The sequence below is a fragment of the Oncorhynchus keta genome, chromosome 32 (assembly GCF_023373465.1).
Source record: "Oncorhynchus keta strain PuntledgeMale-10-30-2019 chromosome 32, Oket_V2, whole genome shotgun sequence".
Classification (NCBI taxonomy): domain Eukaryota; kingdom Metazoa; phylum Chordata; class Actinopteri; order Salmoniformes; family Salmonidae; genus Oncorhynchus; species Oncorhynchus keta.
Window position 1 is genome coordinate 33429317 of NC_068452.1, and position 22691 is coordinate 33452007.

The following is a 22691-nucleotide window of genomic DNA, read 5'->3' on the forward strand; positions in this document are numbered from 1 at the left end:
CAATGTCAACCACCCATCCCATTCCTTCTTCCTCTCTATCACACATCTTCCGGCCTGCCTTTTGCACTTGACCAAATATAAACTTGATATTTCTTGGCAGACGGACAGGTTGCAACAGGGAGGAGTCTCACAGTTCTGTTCAGTCCAGGACAGGCTGAAGGACAAACAGACACAAAGGTGCAGGAAGAGAAAAGGACAAAAGACTGACCAACAAAATTAAAGGTGAGTTAAACTTTTTGGATAAAGAACAGAAAGTTTTTACAGGTTTTATGGTATTTGTTTAATTTTTGCTTCCCAAGTGTTTCCCATTTCAGATCACCAGTAATATCAACTGGCCTATGGCATGGCTTCTGTCTGTTTTTAAACTTTACTTTTCATTTAGGTATTTAAAACACAATATTTATCAAATGTATTTGACTTCATTTGAAAATGACTAGGTTAGACATTTACTGTCAGTTAACATGTATTGTGAGCCATTTTAATGGGATATCTTATTTATGAAGGTTTATTGAGAGCTGTAGCTTGACCTACTTACTGTTGCTGGGGTAGAGGAGCCACAATACAAACCTTTAACATGGATAACGTGTGGGCCTGGACCTGATAATTTCATCTTGTCTATAGGGTGTAATAAATTACCTTGAAATATAATAGCACTTTTCTAAAAGGAATAAATCTACTCATCTGAACATAGCCTACTGCCTCTCTGTCTACACAAACATAGAAACTAATTCCCAGTTCTATCCTCTGTCCATTGGTTTAAGAGTTGTCTGTCTGTACTCCACAGGAATGGCGTCTCCTGCATCGATGGCGGCCCGCAGGGTATTATCTGCTGCATCACACGCAGGCCATGAGGGAGGATCAGGTGTGTGTAATGTACTTAACTCTTCTCATATTGTGTTCTATATTCTGTGCCCTACTGCCTGCACCAATGTATCATATTGTAATTGAGGCAGCTCTTGTCCGTGAATGCCAGAGCCTGAGATGCAGAAACCAAGGCGAAAGTCATTGAAATCTGAAATGGATCATCAAAGTGTTTTTGAGCTGCTCTGTTATTTAGTTATGCTGGTGTTGTGATGTACCCAAGCCTCCCTGATGGGCCCCAGGGTCAAAAGCACAGAACCGCGCAGCCCAATCTAGCTGAAATGGCTTAATCTCCACAGCTAGAACACCTGAAGATCCTGCCTTGTGCTGGCCCTACCTGGTAAAGGTCGTCACTCGCCAACGCCTACATGAAGATGCAGCAGCACTCCCATGAACCCCCTGAGTTTGTTGCCTACTCACACCTTCACATCCGCACCAAGGTGATACAGGAGGCACTCTGATAACCAACAGACTAACTTCACTCACAGTTCATCATCTACATGTTAGGATTGGTAGTAGTAGCCGGATGTCTTTCTGAACATAGGTCTAGTTTTATCCAATCTATCCTGAATGATGAAAACAACTTTCTCCTTCAGAAAATGGCCCTGGGGTGATGGCAACCACTCTCTCTTCCACAACCCTCATGAAAATGCTCTTCCTGAGGGCTATGAGGGCCCCCGCCACTAAGGAAACCTAACTCTATGCTGATCATCCACCTTCCCTGATTGCTACGTGCTGAATAGCTGTAATCTAATGAACCTGGCATTATGCTACTGACCAAGGGGCCAGTGGTGGACTGTGGTGCTCCCAGTCAGACAGAAATAAAAACATACTACTTTTACTGTATCACACACAGTGGCTTCTCATTTCTTTACCTCCAACTGTCTGATATTATGTGTAAGATGAATGGAACTAGTATGTAAACATACATATATTCCAGTTCTGAACACCAAACATACATTGAGGACAAGACAGACCAACACAGACGCTGGCTGTGCGTAGTGGGTGTGGCCTTGGCTCTTACCACAGAACATTGGCTGTCATTTTCTGTCATTTCCGACAATTCTACATGTTGAATCACCACTGTTCGTCTGAGCACCGAGCAGGTGACCTACTGCGCATAGTCAACATTGGTGTTGATCTGTCTTGTCCTTTTAGATACAGTATTCCTTTTCAGACAGGACAAAAAGAAAGACGTCTAAACAGATTTATTGAGGAGCGTGGATTCACATGAGGGGAGTGAAAGCTGATCTCTGTTATCGTCACCTTGCAGCTACTCCTAAAGTTCACTTTATTTACAGCATATACAAACATGGCACCCACCCACCCCTGATTATTAGAGTCATCCAAGTCAATAAAGGACATTTACAGGACAGCTGTGTATATTTCAAAATCAAACTGAAAATATTTAAAAAAGTTAACATTACATGCAACAAAAAGTATTTAGCATATTACATTATGCCAATATGTTTTAATTATAATATTAACTTAATTTACAGTGCACCATGAGATAAAAAATATTTCCTCATGATTCACTGTCTGAGAACCCATCCAGTTAAATGGCAGCATGACTCCTTTAAATATAAATGTACTATTCTGAAGAAAATCATTCAAACTTCAATTACTTTGTAAACAATATTGGAATATAAAAGGTTATTTGTTGTGAGACAAAGACAGATATTCACAAGGAAGGAAGGCTTCATGTTGTGAAGACACAATGACAAACGTAAACTTCAGTGTCATTGGAGAGACAATCACATGATCTCATACCATCCCTAATAATCTATTTGATCCTGTTTCTCATCTCCTCCATCCCCACCCAACACCCTCTTCCCTCCTAGCCCTCCCCTCTCAGCTCAGGGCCATGGTGGCCAGACTCACTAGGTCATGTTTCAGAGTCTCTGTACAGTCTGCCTCTAGCCAGTCTGCGCAGGCAGTCTGCAGCCAGGAAGAAGGGCGGGGCTGGGAGAAGCCCTGAGAGCCCAGCAGTAGGGACAGGCAGGCCCTGCCCAGTCCAGGATAGCTGTACCGTTGGGAAAACCAATACACCTGTGGTAGGAGGGTCCATCTACCAGGACCAACTTTAGAGTCCTGTACAGAATCCGCAACCTTCTGTGTGTTTGAAACACTCCTCAGTTTAGAACGTCTTTTGCAGCACTTTGAGGCAGAACTTGATTTCAGCGGATTGACACAAGTCTCCAGTCCTGAGGTTGTCGTTGGTGCACTAATGCCCTTCTGGCCTGGTCCAGGGGCAGAGTGCCGTCTACCCTCAGTCTGCTGACAGGGTTGGAGTCCAGAGCCATGTAGTGACTCAGCCTGGCCTGCTGTCACTGTGGGGGCCAAGGAGTCTGTCTGGGCCTCAGAACCACTCAACTCTAGTCCAGATGTGCGGTTTGCCAGGCTCTCAGCAGACTCTCCCTCTGACCCATATTGGTCCATGTTAGATGGAGGCTTTTTGCCAACATCTGCAATTCGACCAGCATTCTTGGCAGTGCAGGACAGCAAAGACACACACAGATCCTCCACCTCCCTCTGCAACTCTGTCACCAAAAACCTACAGGCCCCCATCATCGCCTCAGCTAGGGGGTCTTCTGGAAGCTCTGTGCCTCTGGTGAGGGTTCTTCTGCCCCGTCTCGCCAGACACCCAGCCCCTCAGAGGCCAAGGATCCCAAAATCTGACACTCTCCTCTGCCTCTCCTCTCTCCGTCTCATCCCCTGTTCCTCTGCAGTCTCTCCGTCCTTGTTCAGGCGAGCCATGCAGATAGTGCAGGTACAGGTAGCAGCATGCCTTGGCTCACATCCCTGATGGGGATGGCCTCCCAGTTCTCCCTTTGGGCCTCTCCAAAGCCCCCCTCAACAGGGCCCTGAAGTACTCTGACCCCACCACCTCGGTTCCTCCTTCAGCCACTGCTTCCCTATTGGCTGACACCTGGCTCCCATCGTCCAGCAGGAAGAGGAGGTCAAAGGTTGAGTCATTGTAAGCACAGATATTGACCAGACGAGGCTTTTTTAAGGGAGGGGGTGAAGCTTTACCGGTTTGTGAGACTGACAGGGTTTGATAGGGACTGGAGTGCCCCTGCACCTTCTTTTAGCCAGTACTGTTTTGGGGCAACCCATCAGACTAGAGAGGCATCCAATCAGCAGGGAGAAATATAGAGAGTGGAGCTGGGGGCGGAGACATGTTGCGTTGAGTTGAGACAATCTGAGAGGAGTCGTCGGCATTCACTGGTGTGATGGTCTTCCTTTCCTCGTCCTCATTACATCCAAGGGGCTCCAGAGCCAAGAGTAGACTACCGTTGTCTAGAAGAAGTTTCTTCAAGAGAACCTTGTTACTGTTAGGGAATACAAGTTGATGTCAGATTACAGTTGGTATACATTTCATAACATTCCACCAGTGCCATTTCACACAAGACAATTTGGCTTACCCATTTACTAGTGGTAGAGACAGAGCACAGTTCAGCTTGTCTGACTCTGAGCCTGACAGAATCACATGGCTCAGGACTCCAGAACCAAATCCAGACTCACACTGAACACGTAGATTACTAAGCAGAGCAAGACCTAAACACATGCATAAAAAATTATACCCCAAAATTTACAGCAGTACTATTACATAAAACTAAAAACCAAAACTTTATGATCAAGTACATCAATTAAACTTACCAAGCTGTTTCACTTTGGCCTTGACCCTATCAGTCTGCCTTCTCCCAGCTCCCCAACTCAGGGTCACTCCCTCTCTGGACCAGGTGATGGCGGATCAGAGCCACTGAGCCAGTCCTGACCAGCGCCTGCAGACAGTTGGGGTTGCAGCTCAGCCGGCACAGCATGCGAAGCACCTGCCGCTAGTCCTGATGCTGGCTGAGGCAGAACAGTAGGCCAGAGATGATGCCTGAGTTGACCAGAGCAGCGCTGGGGTCCGTGGGCGTGAGAGAAGCGTGAGAGCAGCAGGGATGGGAGACTCTGGGGCCCAAGGCTCAGGGTGGTAGGGGTGGTGATAGGCCTGTGGTCGGGACACTGTGGGAGGGGTGTCGAGGGGCAACACACTGGAGCGGGTGGCTGAGGGGACACGGGCCTTTTCCGTGGAGGGAGGAGAACTTTGATGGGGAGACGGAAGTGAGGGGTGGGATAGTTGAGGAATGGGAGGAGGGGTAGAGAGCCAGGCTGGGTTTGGGGGTGGAGAGGAGCCAGGCTGGGCTTGGGGGTGGAGGTAGAGGAGTCAGGCTGGGCTTGGGGGTGGAGGTAGAGGAGTCGGGCTGGGCTTGGGGGTGGAGGTAGAGGAGCCGGGCTGGGCTTGGGGGTGGAGGTGAGGAGCTGGGCTGGCAGAGGGACTTGGGGGTGGAGGAGAGGAGGGCAGAGGACACAGGGAGACAGATCAGCGGTTTTTGCAGGAGATGACATGTGACCTGAGCTGATAACTCATTGAGGTAGAGGGGGTGGATTGACTCAGAGATTTGGGTGCGGGATAAGGAGTGGAGGAAGGTAGTGAGCGGGTAGGAGATAAGCATTTCTAAAGGAATGACAGTCAGTGGAAGAGGTTTGGGGGAGAAGAAGAGGGATATGAAGACTCCCACCTCCCTCCGTGCCTCCAGGAGATTCAAGAAGATCCCCTCAGAGGAGATCAACCTTCAGACACCAACCAGGACCTGGAGGAGCAGCAATAGGACAGGTCAGATAACCATTTTTACAAAACTCAAATAAATCACAGGTGCACAAACTCAGAGGGGGCAAAGGTGAGTCTGTTCACTCACCTCAGGCTAAGAAAGCTGGATGACCCAAGGACATGCTCCTTCCCATCTCCTCTTTCCTGTTCCTCTGGGGAGGGAAGTCAAATGAGTCGAAACATGACGTAGACAGCAGCTCTGAAGCAAACATGGTAGAGGTGAGGCTCACATCCATCTTCCCAGCAGATGGCTCTCACCTTAGCCAGCTCCACTAACCGAGCAACTAGCAGGGGACTATTCCCAATTCTTGTAACTGTTCCAGGGCAGCTTCATCATAGACAAAGTCAACACAGGCCAGAATGACCAATCGGTCGAGGGGGTGGCTCCGATGGACACCAAGGAAGCCAATCAACACCTCCAGACCGCCGCTCTCCTTCACTTTGGCCCGGTTCACTGCCTCTTTGCAGCATAAGCAGAGAGCCTTGAGGAACACTCCAGACTTCAGGCCGCCCTTGACCTCCTCCGTAAACTTCTGGATTACCCCAGGGAACCCACCAGAGGACGTAAGCAGCCTTGGAGTGCACATGTTGGCCAGGGTTTTCAACGCAAGCTCCTCAAAAGGTTTAGCGGCCTCTCCCGAAGCCATGACACCTAGCTGAGCTAGAACCCCAGATCGGACACCTCTCTAGCACACTCTACACCACAGCTCCTGGTGAGCTCATGGAGGGTCCGGAGTGCTGCTCTCCTCAGCCCCAGAGGGTACTCTGGAGCAATGAGCGGGGCGAGAGCAGTCAGAGTACCCTGGGTGAGCAGTAAAAGGCGGTTTGAGGGGGTGTCTGCAAGGTAGAGGAGGGCACGGGCAGCCGACTGAGCACACTCTAGTTTAGAGGAAGGGGCTACCAGTGGGTCAGAGGGAGGGGATGGGACAGATGCAAGAGAGACGCAGAGGAGCAGGAGTGGAACACCACCTGTGTCGAAAACAGAAAAGCAATTATTTTTCAGGGACAAAATCTAATGTTCAACTTATACAGTACCAGTCAAAGGTTTGGACTCATTCAAGGGTTTCTTTATTTTTACTATTTTCTATTGTAGAATAATAGTGAAGACATCAAAACTATGAAAGAACACATATGGAATCATGTAGTAACCATAAAAATGTTAAACAAATCAAAATATATTTTATATTTGAGATTCTTCAAAATAGCCACCTTGCCAAGTGTGTGCAAAGCTGTCAAGGCATTCTCTCAACCAGCTTCATGAGGTATTCTCTGGAACCAGCTTCACCTGAATGCATTTAAAGTTAACAGTGTTTCTTTTTATTTGAGCCAATCAGTTGTGTTGTGACAAAGTAGGGGTGTATGCAGAAGATACCCCTATTTGGTTAAAAAAAAAGTCCATTATGGCAAGAACAGCTCAAATAAGCAAAGAGCAATAACAGTCTTTAATACATTACATTTACATTTAAGTCATTTAGCAGACGCTCTTATCCAGAGCGACTTACAAATTGGTGCATTCACCTTATGACATCCAGTGGAACAGCCACTTTACAATAGTGCATCTAAATCTTTAAGGGGGGTGAGAAGGATTACTTTATCCTATCCTAGGTATTCTTAAAGAGGTGGGGTTTCAGGTGTCTCCGGAAGGTGGGTGATTGACTCCGCTGTCCTGGCGTGAGGGAGTTTGTTCCACCATTGGGGGCCAGAGCAGCGAACAGTTTTGACTGGGCTGAGCGGGAACTGTACTTCCTTAGTGGTAGGGAGGCTGAGCAGGCCAGAGGTGGATGAACGCAGTGCCCTTGTTTGGGTGTAGGGCCTGATCAGAGCCTGGAGGTACTGAGGTGCCGTTCCCTCACAGCTCCGTAGGGCAAGCACCATGGTCTAATAGAATCTTTAAGACATGAAGGTCAGTCAATCCAGATACCTTTAAAGTTCTTGAAATTTTCAAGTGCAGTCACAAAAACCATCAAGCGCTATGATGAAACTGGCTCTCATGAGGACCACCACAGGAAAGGAAGATCCAGAGTTACCTCTGCTGCAGAGAATAAGTTCATTAACTTCTTGGTGACAGGGGGCAGTATTTTCACATCCGGATGAAATGAATGCCCAAATTCAACTGCCTGCTACTCATCCCCTGAAGATAAGATATGCATATTATTAGTAGATTTGGATAGACTCTGGGACTCCAGATTTCTAAGGGACCTTCTTGCAGTTCCTAGCGCTTCCACTGGATGTCAACAGTCTTTAGAAATTGGTTGAGGTTTTTCCTTTGTAATGAAGAAGTACAGCCATCTTGAACGAGGGTCACTTGAAGTGTACTGTTACGATAGAGGTGCATGACCAGAAAGCTAGCTACAGTTTGTTTTCCTCCTGTATTGAACACAGATCATCCCGTCTTCAATTTTATCGATTATTTACTTTAAAAAAATACCCGGGTTGTATTACAAAAGTAGTTTAAAAGTTGGCAAAGTTTACAGGTAACTTTTGAGATATTTTGTCACACGCTGCGCAAGTTGGAACCGGTGTTTTTCTGGATCAAACGCGCCAAATAAATGGACATTTTGTATATATATTGACGGAATTAATCGAACAAAAGGACCATTTGTGATGTTTATGGGACATATTGAGTGCCAACAAAAGAAGCTTGTCCAAGGTAAGGCATGAATTATATTTTTTATTTATGCGTTTTTGTGTCGTGCCTGCAGGATTGAAATATGCTTCTCTCTCTTTGTTTACGGAAGTGCTATCCTCAGATAATAGCATCGTTTTGCTTTCGCCGAAAAGCCTTTTGAAATCTGACATGTTGGCTGGATTCACAAGTGTAGCTTTAATTTGCTATCTTGCATGTGTGATTTAATGAAAGTTTGATTTTTATAGTAATTTATTTGAATTTGGCGCTCTGCATTTTGCCTGGCTTTTTGGCCAGGTGGGACGCTAGCATCCCACATATCCCAGAGAGGTTAAGAGTCACCATCTCAGAAATTGCAGCCCAAATAAGTGCTTCAGAGTACAAGTAAGACATCTCAACATTAACTGTTCAGAGACTGCATGAAATCAGGCCTTCATGATCAAATTGCTGCAAAGAAACCACTACTAAAGGGCCACTAAGATGAGACTTGGGCAAAGAAACACGAGCAATGCACTTCAAAAAGGTCTTCAAAAGCCAAACAGATTACCGACCATTTCAAATCCCACCGTACCTTCTCCGCTATGCAACCTGGTTTCAGAGCTGGTCATGGGTGCACCTCAGCCACGCCAAGGTTCTAAACGTCATCATAACCGCCATCGATAAGAGACATTACTGTGCAGCCGTATTCATCGACCTGGCCAAGGCTTTCGACTCTGTCAAACACAACATTCTTATTGACAGACTCGACAGCCTTGGTTTCTCAAATGATTGCCTCGCCTGGTTTACCAACTACTTCTCAGACGGAGTTCAGTGTGTCAAATCGGAGGGCCTGTTGTCCGGACCTCTGGCTGTCTCTATGGGGGTGCCACAGGGTTCAATCCTCGGGTCGACTCTCTTCTCTGTATACATCACTGATGCTGCTCTTGGTGCTGGTGATTCTCTGGTACACCTCTACGCAGAGGACACCATTCTGTATACTTCTGACCCCTCTTTGGACACCAGACACTAACCCCCAGACGAGCTTCAATGCCATACAACTCTCCTTCCGTGGCCTCCAACTGCTCTTAAAACGCAGGGGAAACTAAATGTATGCTATTCAACCGGTCACTGCCCGCACCTGCTAGCCCGTCCAGCATCATCACTACTCTGAACGGCTCTGACTTAGAATACGTGGACAACTACAAATACCTAGGTGTCTGGTTAGCCTGTAAACTCTCCTTCCAGACTCACATTAAGCATCTCCAATCCAAAATTAAATCTAGAATTGGCTTCCTATATCGCAACAAAGCATCCTTCACTCATGCTGCCAAACATACCCTCGTAAAACTGACCATCCTACCGATCCTCGACTTCGGTGATGTCATCTATAAAATAGCCTCCAAAACTCTACTCGACAAACTGGATGCAGTCTATCACAGTGTCATCCGTTTAGTCACCAAAGCCCCATACACTACCCACCATTGCGACCTGTACGCCCTCGTTGGTTGGCACTCGTTTCATACTCGTCGCCAAACCCACTGGCTACAGGTTATCTACAAGTTTCTGCTAGGTAAAGCCCCGCTAGGTAAATCTCAGCTCACTGGTTACCATAGCAGCACCCACTCGTAGCATGCGCTCCCGCAGGTATATCTCACTGGTCACTCCCAAAGCAAATTCCTCCTTTGGTTGTCTTTCCTTCCAGTTCTTTGCTGCCAATGACGGGAACGAACTGCAAAAATCTCTGAAGCTGGAGACTCACATCTCCCTCACTAGCTTTAAGCACCAGCTGTCAGAGCAGCTCACTGCACCTGTACATTGCCCATCTATCTGCCTCCCTCATCCCCATACAGTAAATATTTAGCTTGCTCCTTTGCACCCCATTATCTCTACTTGCACATTCATCTTCTGCACATCTACCATTCCAGTGTTTAATTGCTATATTGTAATTACTTCGCCAACATGTGATGGTGTGGGGGTGCTTTGCTGGTAACACGGTCAGTGATTTATTTAGAATTCAAGGCGCACTTAACCACCATGGCTACCACAGCATTCTGCAGCAAAACACCATCCCATCTGGTTTGAGCTTAGTGGGACAATCCTTTGTTTATGAACAGGACAGGTGAAGCTGGTTGAGAGAATGCCAAGAGTGTGCAAAACTGTCATTAAGGCAGCTACTTTGAAGAATAAAAAATATATTTTGATTTGTTTAACACTTTTATGGTAACTCCGTGATTCCACATGCCGTATTACATAGTTTGATGTCTTCCCTCTTATTCTACAATGTAGATAGTAGTACAAATAAAGAGAAACCCTGTTTCCAAACTTTTGACTGGTACTGTACTACAAAACAAAAATACTAATCAGAAAGTGATGTACAGACAGACACAGGCAGCCAAAATCATTATTACATTTTTTTTTTTTAAACTTACCGGCAGAGTGGATAAGTGTGGAACTCTCTGGGTCCATGGCCAAGTTCCCCAAGGCCCGGGCTGCTCTGTTCTGGATCGTCTCCATGGCTACATTCTTCTTCAAAATACCCACTAAGAGAGGAAGAGCAAACTTATATTTCTGAAATTCTCACCATCATGTGAAATGAATGATTTAAACTTATTGTGATAGTCACTTGCCCACAATAGATATTCCATCAAGCCTCCTAACCTTTAGAGGGGAGAAAAACATTAAATATCATAATGTAAGTCACCACTGTCCAACTTTTCATACTAAACATTCATATTCAATCAATGGAAATGTGTAGCAGCCCTGATTTGTCCTACACCCTTCTGTCTCACCTCAACTCGTGTCTGTCTCTCAGTGCAGCAGTTAGCCAGGATGCTGAGAGCCAGGTCCAGAGTCTTCCTGGAACACTCAGGGTGCTTTAGCAGGTCCAGGAGAGTGCGCAGTCCACCCTGGCCTCGAATCGAGCTATCCCACTGCTTCCTCCTTTAATGTGCTGTGTGCGGATGGCCACCAGTGCTCGCCACTGCCCAGCTTTGACCCTCTTGTCCAGCTGTCTGTGTCCACTGGTGTCCGGCCCTGCAGTGCCTGGCTTGTGGTCCTCGGCTGCTGCTCTCTCAGGTTTAGAGAGCTGTGACAGGCACCAGGTCAGAGAGGTCTCTGGGGAGGCTGAGGACACTTCTCTGGGGTTGCTTGCCCATGTCCCATGTTTCTGGATCCCTGGCACTGGCTTTGACGCCATGATGCGACTAATTGTCTCCAACCCACCTGCTCTTCTGCTTATCCTCACTAACAAGTCACTTCAGACAGAAAGTGATGACATGGATGATGACAGGGGGACTGAGGGGCAGAAATGTGGATCATTATTTTTGTGCATTTGACTTTTCAATTTTCTTAGGCTACATCACAGTTATACAGTATTAAACATGGTTAACAAATTATCTCCTCTTGTGTATTTTCATCTTAATCCATTTCCAAAGTTTGTCAAAAAAATCTGGAAAATAACAAAAAAATGCTACAATACCGGCATGACAAGTGGAAGAAATTACCCTTTGACCCCACTTCTTAGCAATGCTGCTGGGAGTTGAAGTTTGTCAACCTCTCGTCCACTCCCTAAAAAAACAGGCCTCTGTATGCGAGAAGGCCCAACAAACAATCACGATGCGTTATTGTGCGAACACAAGTGCTATAATCTATGTTTTTAAGTCCCATCTCAAGAGTAATAAAGTATTTGCAATGAGTAATTATTCCCACCGACATAATTAATTAAATCAAACGAAGAATAATCGCTTTAGCTAGCCGCTAACGCCATCTTTTAGCTGAACGATAAACAGGAGGCGCCACGAAAAGGGGGGAGGGTTGGGTGAAGGGGTGGATCGTTCTTTAATCATGGGCCTTGTAGTCTCAGCTGTTTTACAACTATCAGAATTAAGTAATATTTCTCTATGAAAAAAATAATATTTCCCAAAACATTTATAAATGACTCCTCGTTTCAAGCCATATCTATAGCAACTGGTGATGGTTGTTAAGTAAGCAAAATACATATTGTTTCGTAAGAACTGTAAAAACTACATTTTCCATATTGCTCTACGATGCAATTGCTCCGCTCACTGGGAGGTGCTGGAAACAAGTATGGGGTTGTTGTTATATTCATCGTTTTAGTTGATGCGGGGGGGGGGGAAATAATCGCATGCCATAGCAGAGTTGTTAAATTATTGGTTTGAATTGCTTGTCATATCCTACTTCAAACAAATTTCATTGTCACTGAGTAACACAATGGATGTTATTGAGACGGTTGTAACAGAGAGTATTGAAGGAGATGAAACTCCAACGGCGTCCAGCTTGGATCCAGATAAATCAAAAGCAGGTCAGTGCAACTTGTCAGCAGATTGCATTCATCGTTATTTGCGAGGAGCTCGATGAATTTGTGGTTTATCACTGATATTTATCAGAATAAATTGAATTGGTTTCTCAATAGGGCAAGTTTCTGTAAACACACGTGCTACGAAGAAAACACATGACAAATTAATTAACAACATTTAACAAATGTATTTGTATCATATTGTTTTTATATATACACATTTATTAACTTCCCTTCTCCAGAGTTTGTATGGACTTTACAAGCCACATGGCAACTTGTCCAAACCCGCCTCGAAATGGACCAGGATTTTGACCAGCCAGTGTGCAAGAAAAAGAAACTGTGGGAGACAGTGGCTGAGAGAGTGACTGCCAAGCAAAGAGCAGCTGGGAGCACAGATGTCACAGTCAAGGCCTATGAGTGTGATCTGAAGTGGCGTAACATGTTGGCCACATACAGGAAAAACGCTGAGAGGTCCAAGAGACTGGGGGCCCAGAGTGTCCACTGGGAGTTCTTCAAGGCCATGCATGTGGTCCTGGGGAAGAGTCGAGAGGAGATTGAGGCACAGCGCAGGTCCAAACTCAATGGGACCAAGCTGGGCAAGGCTATTGCCAGCAAGCGGTTTACCCCCATCCTTCCGACACCCTCCCTGACAGCTGCCCCCTTTGCTTCCAGGCCCCCCCAGGATGTTCTGCAGCTGTACATGGAGCTGCAGGAGAGGAAGATGAACATGTGGGCCCAGCAGAAGGCCCTGGAGGAGAGGAAGATAGAGGCCATTAATAATCTAGCCCGTGCAATCTCCAGTTTGTCTCACAGTCAAAACAACAGTTTCCAGCTGCCAGAGTAGCAGTACAGCACACCCGAGCAAAGGAGTTCTCATGGAACTAAAAACGTTTGGATTTTGTGTGATATATAGAAGCTTGTGCATAGAATGAAAGACATCATGCAAATGTTTCTTAAGCGTTCAACCATTCAGCTACTTTGTGTTGTTATGATTTGTCATTGTATACGTTTTATTATGCTATAATAACACCATTTGACAAAGGAGTTCACTGCAGGAATTCCCTGTAATACCTGTGAATGAGAAGAAGGCTACACGGGCATATTGTACATAGATCTGCCATAGGATACAAATAATCCTACATATGTATAAAATACAAGATATTGCTGTGATACTCTTCCTTTTAACAGCATTTATATTGTATATTTTATTATCTCAATACAAACACAATTATAAATCACTTTATGTACTTCCAGAATCCAACTCTTTGTACAGCAAATCTGCGATGGCTTCCCTTCTCCTCACACCCTCCTCATCACACTCCCCTCTCCCTCCTGTGTCCCTGCCTCCCTCTCAACCTGTCCGTTGACCACTTTCCCATGTCCAGAAATACATTGTGGAGTATGCAAGCAGTAAGCACAACTGCTTTGGCTCTTTCATAGTTCCCCATGTCCAAATACCTGAGCCTTTCAAACCTGGCTTTCAGGTCAGCCACAGCCTGGTCCAGGAGGTAAAAATGGGCTTCCAGGGACCTGTTGTAAAGATTTCCCTGGGGCCACGACCCACTACATACGGGGTCAATATCTGGGCAGAGGCTGGATATCCAACTCGAGCCACTAGGCAGGTCCCTAGGGGGCATCATCTCAGGGAGCTGTTTGAGTTTGTCCTCAGAGCACTGGCTCTATCCAGGTCTGAACCCTTGCTGATTCTGCAGTGTATCAACCTGCCTGTATGGTTACACACCAGCTCCAGGTTCAGCCAGGAGTCGGGATGGGCCTCCTTCTTCATCCTCTTTACCTCTGGCACCATGCTCTCCACATCCTGTTTGCCAATGGGCAGGCGGATGGGGATGCGGGTGTGCCCCAAGACTCCCAAGACCCTGGGGACGCCCTTCTTCTAAGCCCTTGGCTTTCCCCAGCAGGCTGGAGAGGGGGAGAGGTTTTCAACAGCCTCAATGCCTGGAGGAGAGAAGGGACCAGAAACAAACACAGGTGTTTGTCAGATATTGTAATTCAGTGATATTCTGCAGTGAGGTTGCCCCCCCCCAAAAAAAATAATAATAATAATGTATGGGACAATATACAAACGTTTTTGTGAAAGATAATTGGAAAACATTTCTGAGTAAATGTATTGATGCCTTTTCATTTTGAAGTTAATGCAATTAATTGAAGGTTATTTGTTGATGTAAAAATCTAAATTGACTGATTTTAAGGTTGTGTCATCCGATTTGGGGTGGTAAGAAATTATTTGGGAGGAAATGGGGTCCCCAGAAATACTGGCGGATAAAATGGGGTCCCTGCTGAAAAAGTTTGTATAACACTTGTAATTGATCCACATTGAACAGCAGTCTACATACCAGTCGGCCATCTAATTTGTTGGTCCTCAAGTGTGTTCACACGCTCACAAAAGGAAAAGAAGATCCTATGAATATTTCCTTTTTCCAGGCGGAAGCTGGTAGACACAGAGCGATAGCTGAGGCGCTTGGAGAGGAGGGTGAGGGACAGGAGAACAGTGTGGGACAGGGATAAGCGGGCACGTCCTGCCATACGGCTCTGATTGTATCTTGAGTTTGAATTCTGGAGGAGATCTGTAATGTACTGAGAGATGAAAAGAAACATAAATCAGATCTGTGCATGCAAATGAACCAAATGGTGTCATCTCAAATCTGCATTAGTGGGATGGAAAAATAGATCAAGCCACAACAATGAAGAAAAGTAGCCTACTGAAGGCTACCTGAACTGCAGCGTTTTCCTCAACATCAGTTAACGGTTGAGATTCAGACTCCTCTTCTACATGAGAAAGTGTTGTAAATTCTGTTGTTGACCGAATTTGGTGTTTCTGTTGAGGTTCTTCCACCAGCTGAGACAGTTGTAGGTAGATTGGTCCAGGCTGGTCCTGAACCTTTGCTAGGAGGTTAGCTTCAAGAATTTCTTCCACTGTTCGGTCCAATCGTTGCTCCATCCATCCAGTTCGTCTTGAGAAAGAGGCTCCCATTCACGCTGCATCATTTCGAGCACAGCTCGACCAGCCGAATCAACAGAATTATTATCCATGCGTGTGCGTGGTGCTGAGCGCAGTGGAAAATGTTTGAGAGGACCACCGAAACGTTATCCTGAATACGGCATTTAATATTTTATTTGTTTTGCTGATTCACTCTTTTAAATAGTTTATGGATAATGGCATGATTGTTCAGAACTTGGTCTGCCAACACACTAAATTACAGGCTAGCTAGCGATCTAAAATGTATAATACAGGGTCATTTATTATCACAAATACTGGTAACTAAACTAGCTAATTTAGTAAAGTGGCTATTATTGCATTATATCGAACTAGCTTGCTAATCCACTATGTACACCTCGGTAATTGTGTAGATTGCTTAAATTAGATACCTGAGATGCAAATACATTAGATAGCTGAATATTTGTTCTGTCTAGCTAGGTAGCTCTCATCCATCCTGCTAAAAACAAAATATAATCTTCTTCTTTAAAGTTTTATGGCAGACTACACCTATTGGTGTATTGCCGCCATCTACTGTACGGGGTCGTCTTCGATATTATTGCAGCACGAACTATTAAGGTGGTGGAAAAGTACTAAATTGTCATACTTAAGTAAAAGTAAAGATATCTTAATAGAAAATGACCCAGTAAAATACTAAAGTATCAAAAGTAAATGGAATTGCTAAAATGTACTTAAGTATCATAATTACAAGTATCAATTATTTAAACTTACTGATATTAACAAAACCAGATGACACGATTTTTATTGGCAGATAGTCAGGGGCACACTCCAACACACAATTTACAAACGAATCATTTGTGTTTAGTGAGTCTGCCAGATCAGAGACAGTAGGAATGACCAGGGATGTTCCCTTGATAAGTGTGTGAATTGGACCATTTTCCCATCAAATGTAGAGTACTTTTGGGTGTCAGGGAAAATGTATGGAGTAAAAAGTACATTATTTTGATTTAGGAATGTAGCAAAGTAAAAGTTGCCAAAAATATAAATAGTAAAGGACAGATACCGCCCCAAAACTACTTAAGCACTTTCAATTATTTTTTACTTAAGTACTTGACACCACTGGGTACGAAGAAAAATGCTATAGGTGCATGCTGCCACCTACTGTTTTGGCTGTATCAGCAGAAATAATTAAAATAAACTTACTTTCAGACTCAACTGCCAATGCCCATCCCTACAGGCGCTGGGAAATATATTCTGCTGTAGCTCACGTAATACAGTAAACAAGTGCAGGACATCACACTCTCTTTGGCGGTAGTATAATACACTATAATAAAATCCTGAACATTTCCTAATTTTACTGCTGAACAGATTTTATTTCACCATATGAATGACAGAGTGAATGGCACAAAAGCATTTCACAGAATAGTGCATTAACGAAAGCAATAACAATATATCACACAAGGCCTGACCAAATGTATTGTTTGTACGTCAACAAAAGGACTTTGTGGTTGTCCTGTTTTTGAAAGAGCATGTTGGCTAACCATTTCCATCATATTTAGTAAGAGAATGACAACCACAGATTGTTGACTCTGAGACCGTCATTTGTTCCTTTATCACGAAAGATGAGTGGACCAACGGGGAAAATATGCTAAATAGCGTATTTACTGATGTTTAGTTAATTCATTTAAATATAGTTGATGCAAAAGGCCATGCTTGTTCAGCCAACACACTAAATTACAAAGTACAGGCTAGCGAGCCATTTAAACATTCTACCAAGGTAATTTATTAACAAATATTAAGGTCACTAATGCTATTATTGTTACAGCTAACTCGCAAAACCACTTCATCCTCAATTGTTTAGATTAATAAAGTTACCTACCTGACCCTTTATCCAAATAAATGAGCTAGCTACATATTTGAGTAACTCTATCCAGCCTACAAACACATTCTTCTCCTGCTGTAGCTAGTTTAATAGATTAAGAGTTCACCTCTTTCTGGCTGTAGTACTAACACTATCATACAAGCTTGGCAATTTCACTGAACTGATTTTATTTCACCATATGAATGACAAATACCAAGTAAAGTGAATGGCACAAAAGCATTTCAGAGTCCATTAACAATATACCACACAGGTGACAAAGATTTTTTTTTTTTTAATGTCAACTCAAGACAATTACATGTGTTGCTTGTTTCATAGTCCTGTTTTTAAAAGAGCTTGTTGGTGAACCATTGCCATCATATCTTAAAAAAGGGCATGACAACCACCCTCGTCAGGTTGTTGAATCTAAGAGACAGTTTACACCTATTTCAATTCAACACCAGTGATTTGTACCTTCATGCTTGTTTATCAGAAAAGATTAGTGATTCCTGTCTATTTCCACTGAAGGTTTCCATTTACACTTCAGACCCCCCAAAAAAATTTGGGGGATAGGGGTCAAATTGGTACAGTTTTTGTATAGAGACTCGAGAAGAAACAAAATTACCTAGAACTCCAGTGCAAAGGTTCAAAAGTAAAGAAACAAGCAAACAAAACCAGAGTGGGGAAAGCTTAATACCGTCACACCGAAATAAAACTGATGATTGTAAAATCTTCACACCATTCTCTGTGTGTGTGTGCGCGCAAGTACATGTGTTCTATAGGCATTTTATGTCATGGCATCAACATGTTTGTGTGTTTCTTCAGATCCATTCATGCGTATGTTATCTAGATAAGCTAATAACACAAACCCTTTGTTGCACCCTACATACTAACACCCCAAGGAGTAATTACAAAAACGCTAAATTGTAATATTAATATTGAAGAAATGAAAAACAATGCAATCAGCAAGAGGGCATTCTAAAATGTAATAGCCACTCCATTCGCAAATCCACATAGTCAAAAGACAGGCTACACCCACCCCAAAAGACTAGTATGAATTAAATGAGGTATGAATCATTTTTCAATTTTTCCAAACCCCTTACTGACAGTGGCCTGACAAATTAGAAATGTTTGTTGAGGGATCTATGTGAGTGAATCTAAAACATGCGTGATTTAGTTCAGGAATAACATGAAAATACTCCTGTGTGAGTGGGAATTCATGTTCTTCCTGCAAAGTTAAAGATCTCACAGGTACACTGCATGTTACCCTAAAGCAGTCCTGTAAAGCCAGCCTACCTAATCCAAAAGCACCCCCCCCGCCTTCCTTCCTTCCTTCACTGCACAGCCTGCTCATTGGCTGTGCTGCCAGAGTCCTGAGGCTTCATGACGTCAGGAAGCTCTGGGGGCTAGAGAAGGGCTCAACCTCAGCTGCTCAAATGCATCATCTGAAAGAGAGGGAGAGATTTGTTTGATAAGGAGAGAGTAAAGAGTATCAAGGGGAAACAGGAAGCAAGAGGCATTATTAGAGGGATAAACTTAGGGTGAAAGGAAGTTGCAATTTGTTTCGTTAAACTATCAAACTATTTCTACAGCCATTCTGACATATCTTGCAGCTCAACATCATAAAACAGAGTAAATGGTTTGAAACATGGGACAGATACTACGTAACAGAAAAATTAACACTCACCACCGAGACGGAAAGCTAATCCAACAGTCCCTGGGGCCTGAGGTCTGGCTGTCTGATTTGTGAAGCCACAGTCTCCAAGAGTCTTACTATCCTCCAGCAACATGTCATCCTGATACAAGAGAGATGTTAGAGCAGAGGGTAGATATGTAACCACCACCATTTAGTCAATATGCACACACATACCACAAATGAGGGCAGGAGAAAGAAAGAGAAGAATAGACTTTGGGGGACTGTTTGGGTTTAATAAAATCAATTTCCTCTAGACTTGGGGAGTTCCTACATCAGAAGAAAAAACTATTTTATATATACACAAATATAACAAATTACTTTCATTGGCCTGGCCATACCTTTACTCCCCATTTTGTAATTGTCCTCCACAAGGGATATGCACTGTATATACCTTGTACAGCCTCTGTTCCTCCGGGGCCCTCTTTAGATACCCCTCCACTATGCGCCTTCAGTTCTAGACCGTAGGACTCTTTTGGCATCAGTGAAGATGGTCGTCTTGTGACGCCTGATCATCAGAAACACATCCTATGACAACAGCAAGTTAGGGAGATAAGACATAATAAAAAAATAGTTTCCCCAAACGTTTAGTACCAGGACAATCGACGCAAAGTTTCTGTTTGCTAGTTAACTAACAGACCAGTGAACAATAAACACTGAATAGGATGTGAAACGTAAGCTGCTGCCTTGACATTTCATTCACTGTCTAGTAGTCAATTGCCTATATGATTTGTATATGCGAAGCCTTTTCTTGAACCAATGCAACTGTTTGATGTTAAAACATCTCAGTAGAGGGGAAAACTGAGCAAACAGCAGCCAAATCTGCCACCATAGGCTTCAGCCGGGTGACAGCCCCACATGTGCTCGTTCATCGTTCGAAGTGCTAGAGAGCCATCTTTCTAATTAAAGGCCTCAAGTCTGGGCCGGACCCAATAATGCCGACAACATGTAGGGCTGGAGGATAGTGGGTAAAGTACAGTTAAATTACGAGTTTCAATATTTGGGAGAAACAGGGTTTCATCATTTAAGGTTGGGGGATCAGGCAAAGTAAATTGGTATAGACTGCACCACCAACTGTAAATCCCAGTTCCACCCATGTTTGAAAAGACCAGGCTTAACTTGAAGAGGAAAATGCTACATTTGTTTGTTGACAAAATGACGGCTGACGACGAGCACATTTTACCTCAACTTACCACCAGTTACTTAATAGCTAGTTGATTAACATTGACTGGTTAACATTGTCTTCAAATAGTAGCTAGCTAACGTTAAATGTTAGCTAGCTACATAACGATGCACAACGTCCAAATGACTTTAGTTACCAAGCTGGCAAATGTATAACGTTAGCTTGCTAACTAATTAAATAACAAATGGAATACAGTGCAGAAACTCAAATCAGAAAAAAACAGAGGGTAATATTGCATTACTTGTTCAGTTAGCTAACAGTAGATGCCAGACAACGTTAGCTAGCCCATTCACCAATGCTTCACTGACGTGTGGTAATATACGCTGACACCAAACGAATAGCAAGCCATCTGGGTAGTAGCTAACGTTACCTAGCTAGTTAGTTAACGTAACCTACTTTCTATGGACATGGAAAGTATGTTCGAGTGTCACCACCGCCAGATAACTAGCTAAATGAGACAGATCTAGATAAGTTACCTAGTTTCCTTTCCTTTTAATGTCAGACAGTGAACGTTTAGCTAGAATTAGCTCGTCAAGTTAGACTAAAACAAAACGCTGATTGCAGTTTTACAGCTACTGTGGACTTGCTAGTTACCGTTAGCTTAATATGCTGCGAAACAAAAGGAGTCCATATCAAGCGTTTCCACCATATGTCTTAATGGAGGGAATTGACGGTTTCTACATGTCAACATTTACTTCACCATAGTAGCAAAACGCCATAAGAATGTCAAGTCACAGTTTTAAAAATAGATTATTTATCTCTTCCTCACTCACCATTTCTCTCGGTCGGTTGCGCCTCCGCTATCCCACGCTGCACTGCGAGAATCACAAAACGCTCCTCATCCAACAGTGGTGTATAACACCAGAGATACTTTTATGAGCTAGGAAACTCCATTGAAATCATATTACAGACCATTGTGTACGTTGCCCATGCTACGTCAATGGACAGCGCGGTGCCTTCTGGGCGATTCTTGGACAAGGAGAGCTCTCCTTCAAGGAGTGAATGGGAGTCAATTGGTCGTAACTAAAAAACTCAACATTAGCTTGCATTTTGTTAACAAGAAGTACAACATTACAAATATTTTCCGATATGTGCGATAATTAACTTGCCATCTGTAATGTATACCTTTTGGAATCGTGACACCACGTTCTTTGGAGGGAAAAAAAGGCACGTTTCTCTACTCATACCCTGACTTTGGGATGGGATTTCGTGATGATTGTTTTAGCAACAGCGCTACGAAGCAAGACAACGTCAACGCGATTGGTCTACAGTCTGCTGGGGGTCTTTATACGTGCCTCACTCATTGCAAAATAGGATTCCTATCTCCTTTCTCTAATATCTCTGATCATACCCATACCACAGCGGAGGGTATTCAGAGAACTGGTAATGGCGTATTTCTGTAGGCATTAACTCACTCCACAGGCAGAAGGGGAGAAGATGGTTATCTTTGCAAACTCCGCCATGGTTCGTTAGCCAAAGCCTATGGGGAATTGATGGCGGTTTTGAATAAACGCCGATAATAAGGTCTGTGGTTTTGGAAATCTAACGTTTTGTTATGAGATAATCTTCAGTTTTCGTCACTTTCTGTGAATTTCTGAAAAATAAAGCACAACGCTTCATAATCAAGGTCATGTTAACTGACTGATATCTCATATTACAAAATATATAACACCTCCTCAGACCTTATTTTAGGCAGTTATTCCAAACTCTATTATTTCCCAACTAGAGTTAACTCATTACCGGGTTTTAGAACTACACGTTGGCGAGATGTTTACTATTTAAGAACCAAAACAAGAGTCTATTGGTCATATTCAGGTAAATTCTATTGGAAAATGGAGGTCAATTCTGTTTCGTTTAAAAAACGTTTTGCAACAGAATCGGTGGACTGAATTGCACCCCAGCTATCCGAAAGCACTGCCTGTGCAGTGAAGTGAAAACTCAAGCTTTGTTTTGAGAATATTTCATAATTGTACATTTGTCCAACACCGGCATGCTCTACAATGAAGGGACCCATAATAAATGCATGCTTCATAATGTATCTTTGTATAAACAAATTGTTCAGTCTATTCAAGGCATAAAAAAAACATTCATTTAATAATCCTGCGTTCATAACCAATTGGGGAAGGTAGTTTTACCAGTTGGGATGTCGTAAATACCAGTTCGATACATTCACAAGCTTTGAACTCGCTGATTGGCCAATGGCCAACAAACTGCGTCAACCATAAACAATGTACAGCTACCATGATTGTAAACAAATAAGTGTACAAAAACAATAACAAGATTGCTTTTTATAAATAATGTTTTGTTGAATTTAACTGACAAATGCTGTTAATGGAAGTCATTTCCTTAGTAAGTGACGTCAGAGGTCAGCATGTGGGAGAAGTCAGAGTTCAGGGATGATAGATACATTTCCTACTACTAATTAACAGTTGGAGGAGCATTCAAGTGAATTTTTCCAAGATCAAGTAAGGTGAAAATATCTACAGTATATGCTACAATAATGTAAGGTGAAAATGTCTATACTACAATAATGTACTACAATAACGCATGTTTGGATTCATTT

The 22691-nt window shown here is 43.6% G+C and overlaps 2 protein-coding genes and 2 pseudogenes across 2 annotated transcripts in view; 2 read left to right on the forward strand and 2 right to left on the reverse strand.

Moving 5' to 3' along the window:
- Positions 1-22691, reverse strand: part of LOC118372895 (uncharacterized) — a 54963-nt gene that overhangs the window by 26583 nt on the left and 5689 nt on the right. The window lies entirely within an intron of this gene.
- On the forward strand, positions 787-1608 carry LOC127914536 (cytochrome c oxidase subunit 6A, mitochondrial-like; annotated as a pseudogene).
- LOC118372552 (uncharacterized) lies at positions 12227-13613 on the forward strand. Its single transcript, XM_035758492.2, has 2 exons — positions 12227-12444; positions 12681-13613. The coding sequence occupies exons 1-2, from the start codon at positions 12354-12356 to the stop codon at positions 13280-13282; spliced, it is 693 nt and encodes a 230-aa protein (XP_035614385.2). The 5' UTR covers positions 12227-12353; the 3' UTR covers positions 13283-13613.
- Positions 18579-20964, reverse strand: LOC127914535 (elongin-B-like; annotated as a pseudogene).

What these genes read in the sequence shown, in the direction of transcription:
- LOC118372552 (XM_035758492.2), top strand. Translation starts at nt 12,354, where the DNA reads ATGGATGTTATTGAGACGGTTGTAACAGAGAGTATTGAAGGAGATGAA. An exon ending in TCCAGATAAATCAAAAGCAG is followed by an intron (nt 12,445 to 12,680) that starts GTCAGTGCAACT and finishes TCCCTTCTCCAG; the next exon opens with AGTTTGTATGGACTTTACAA.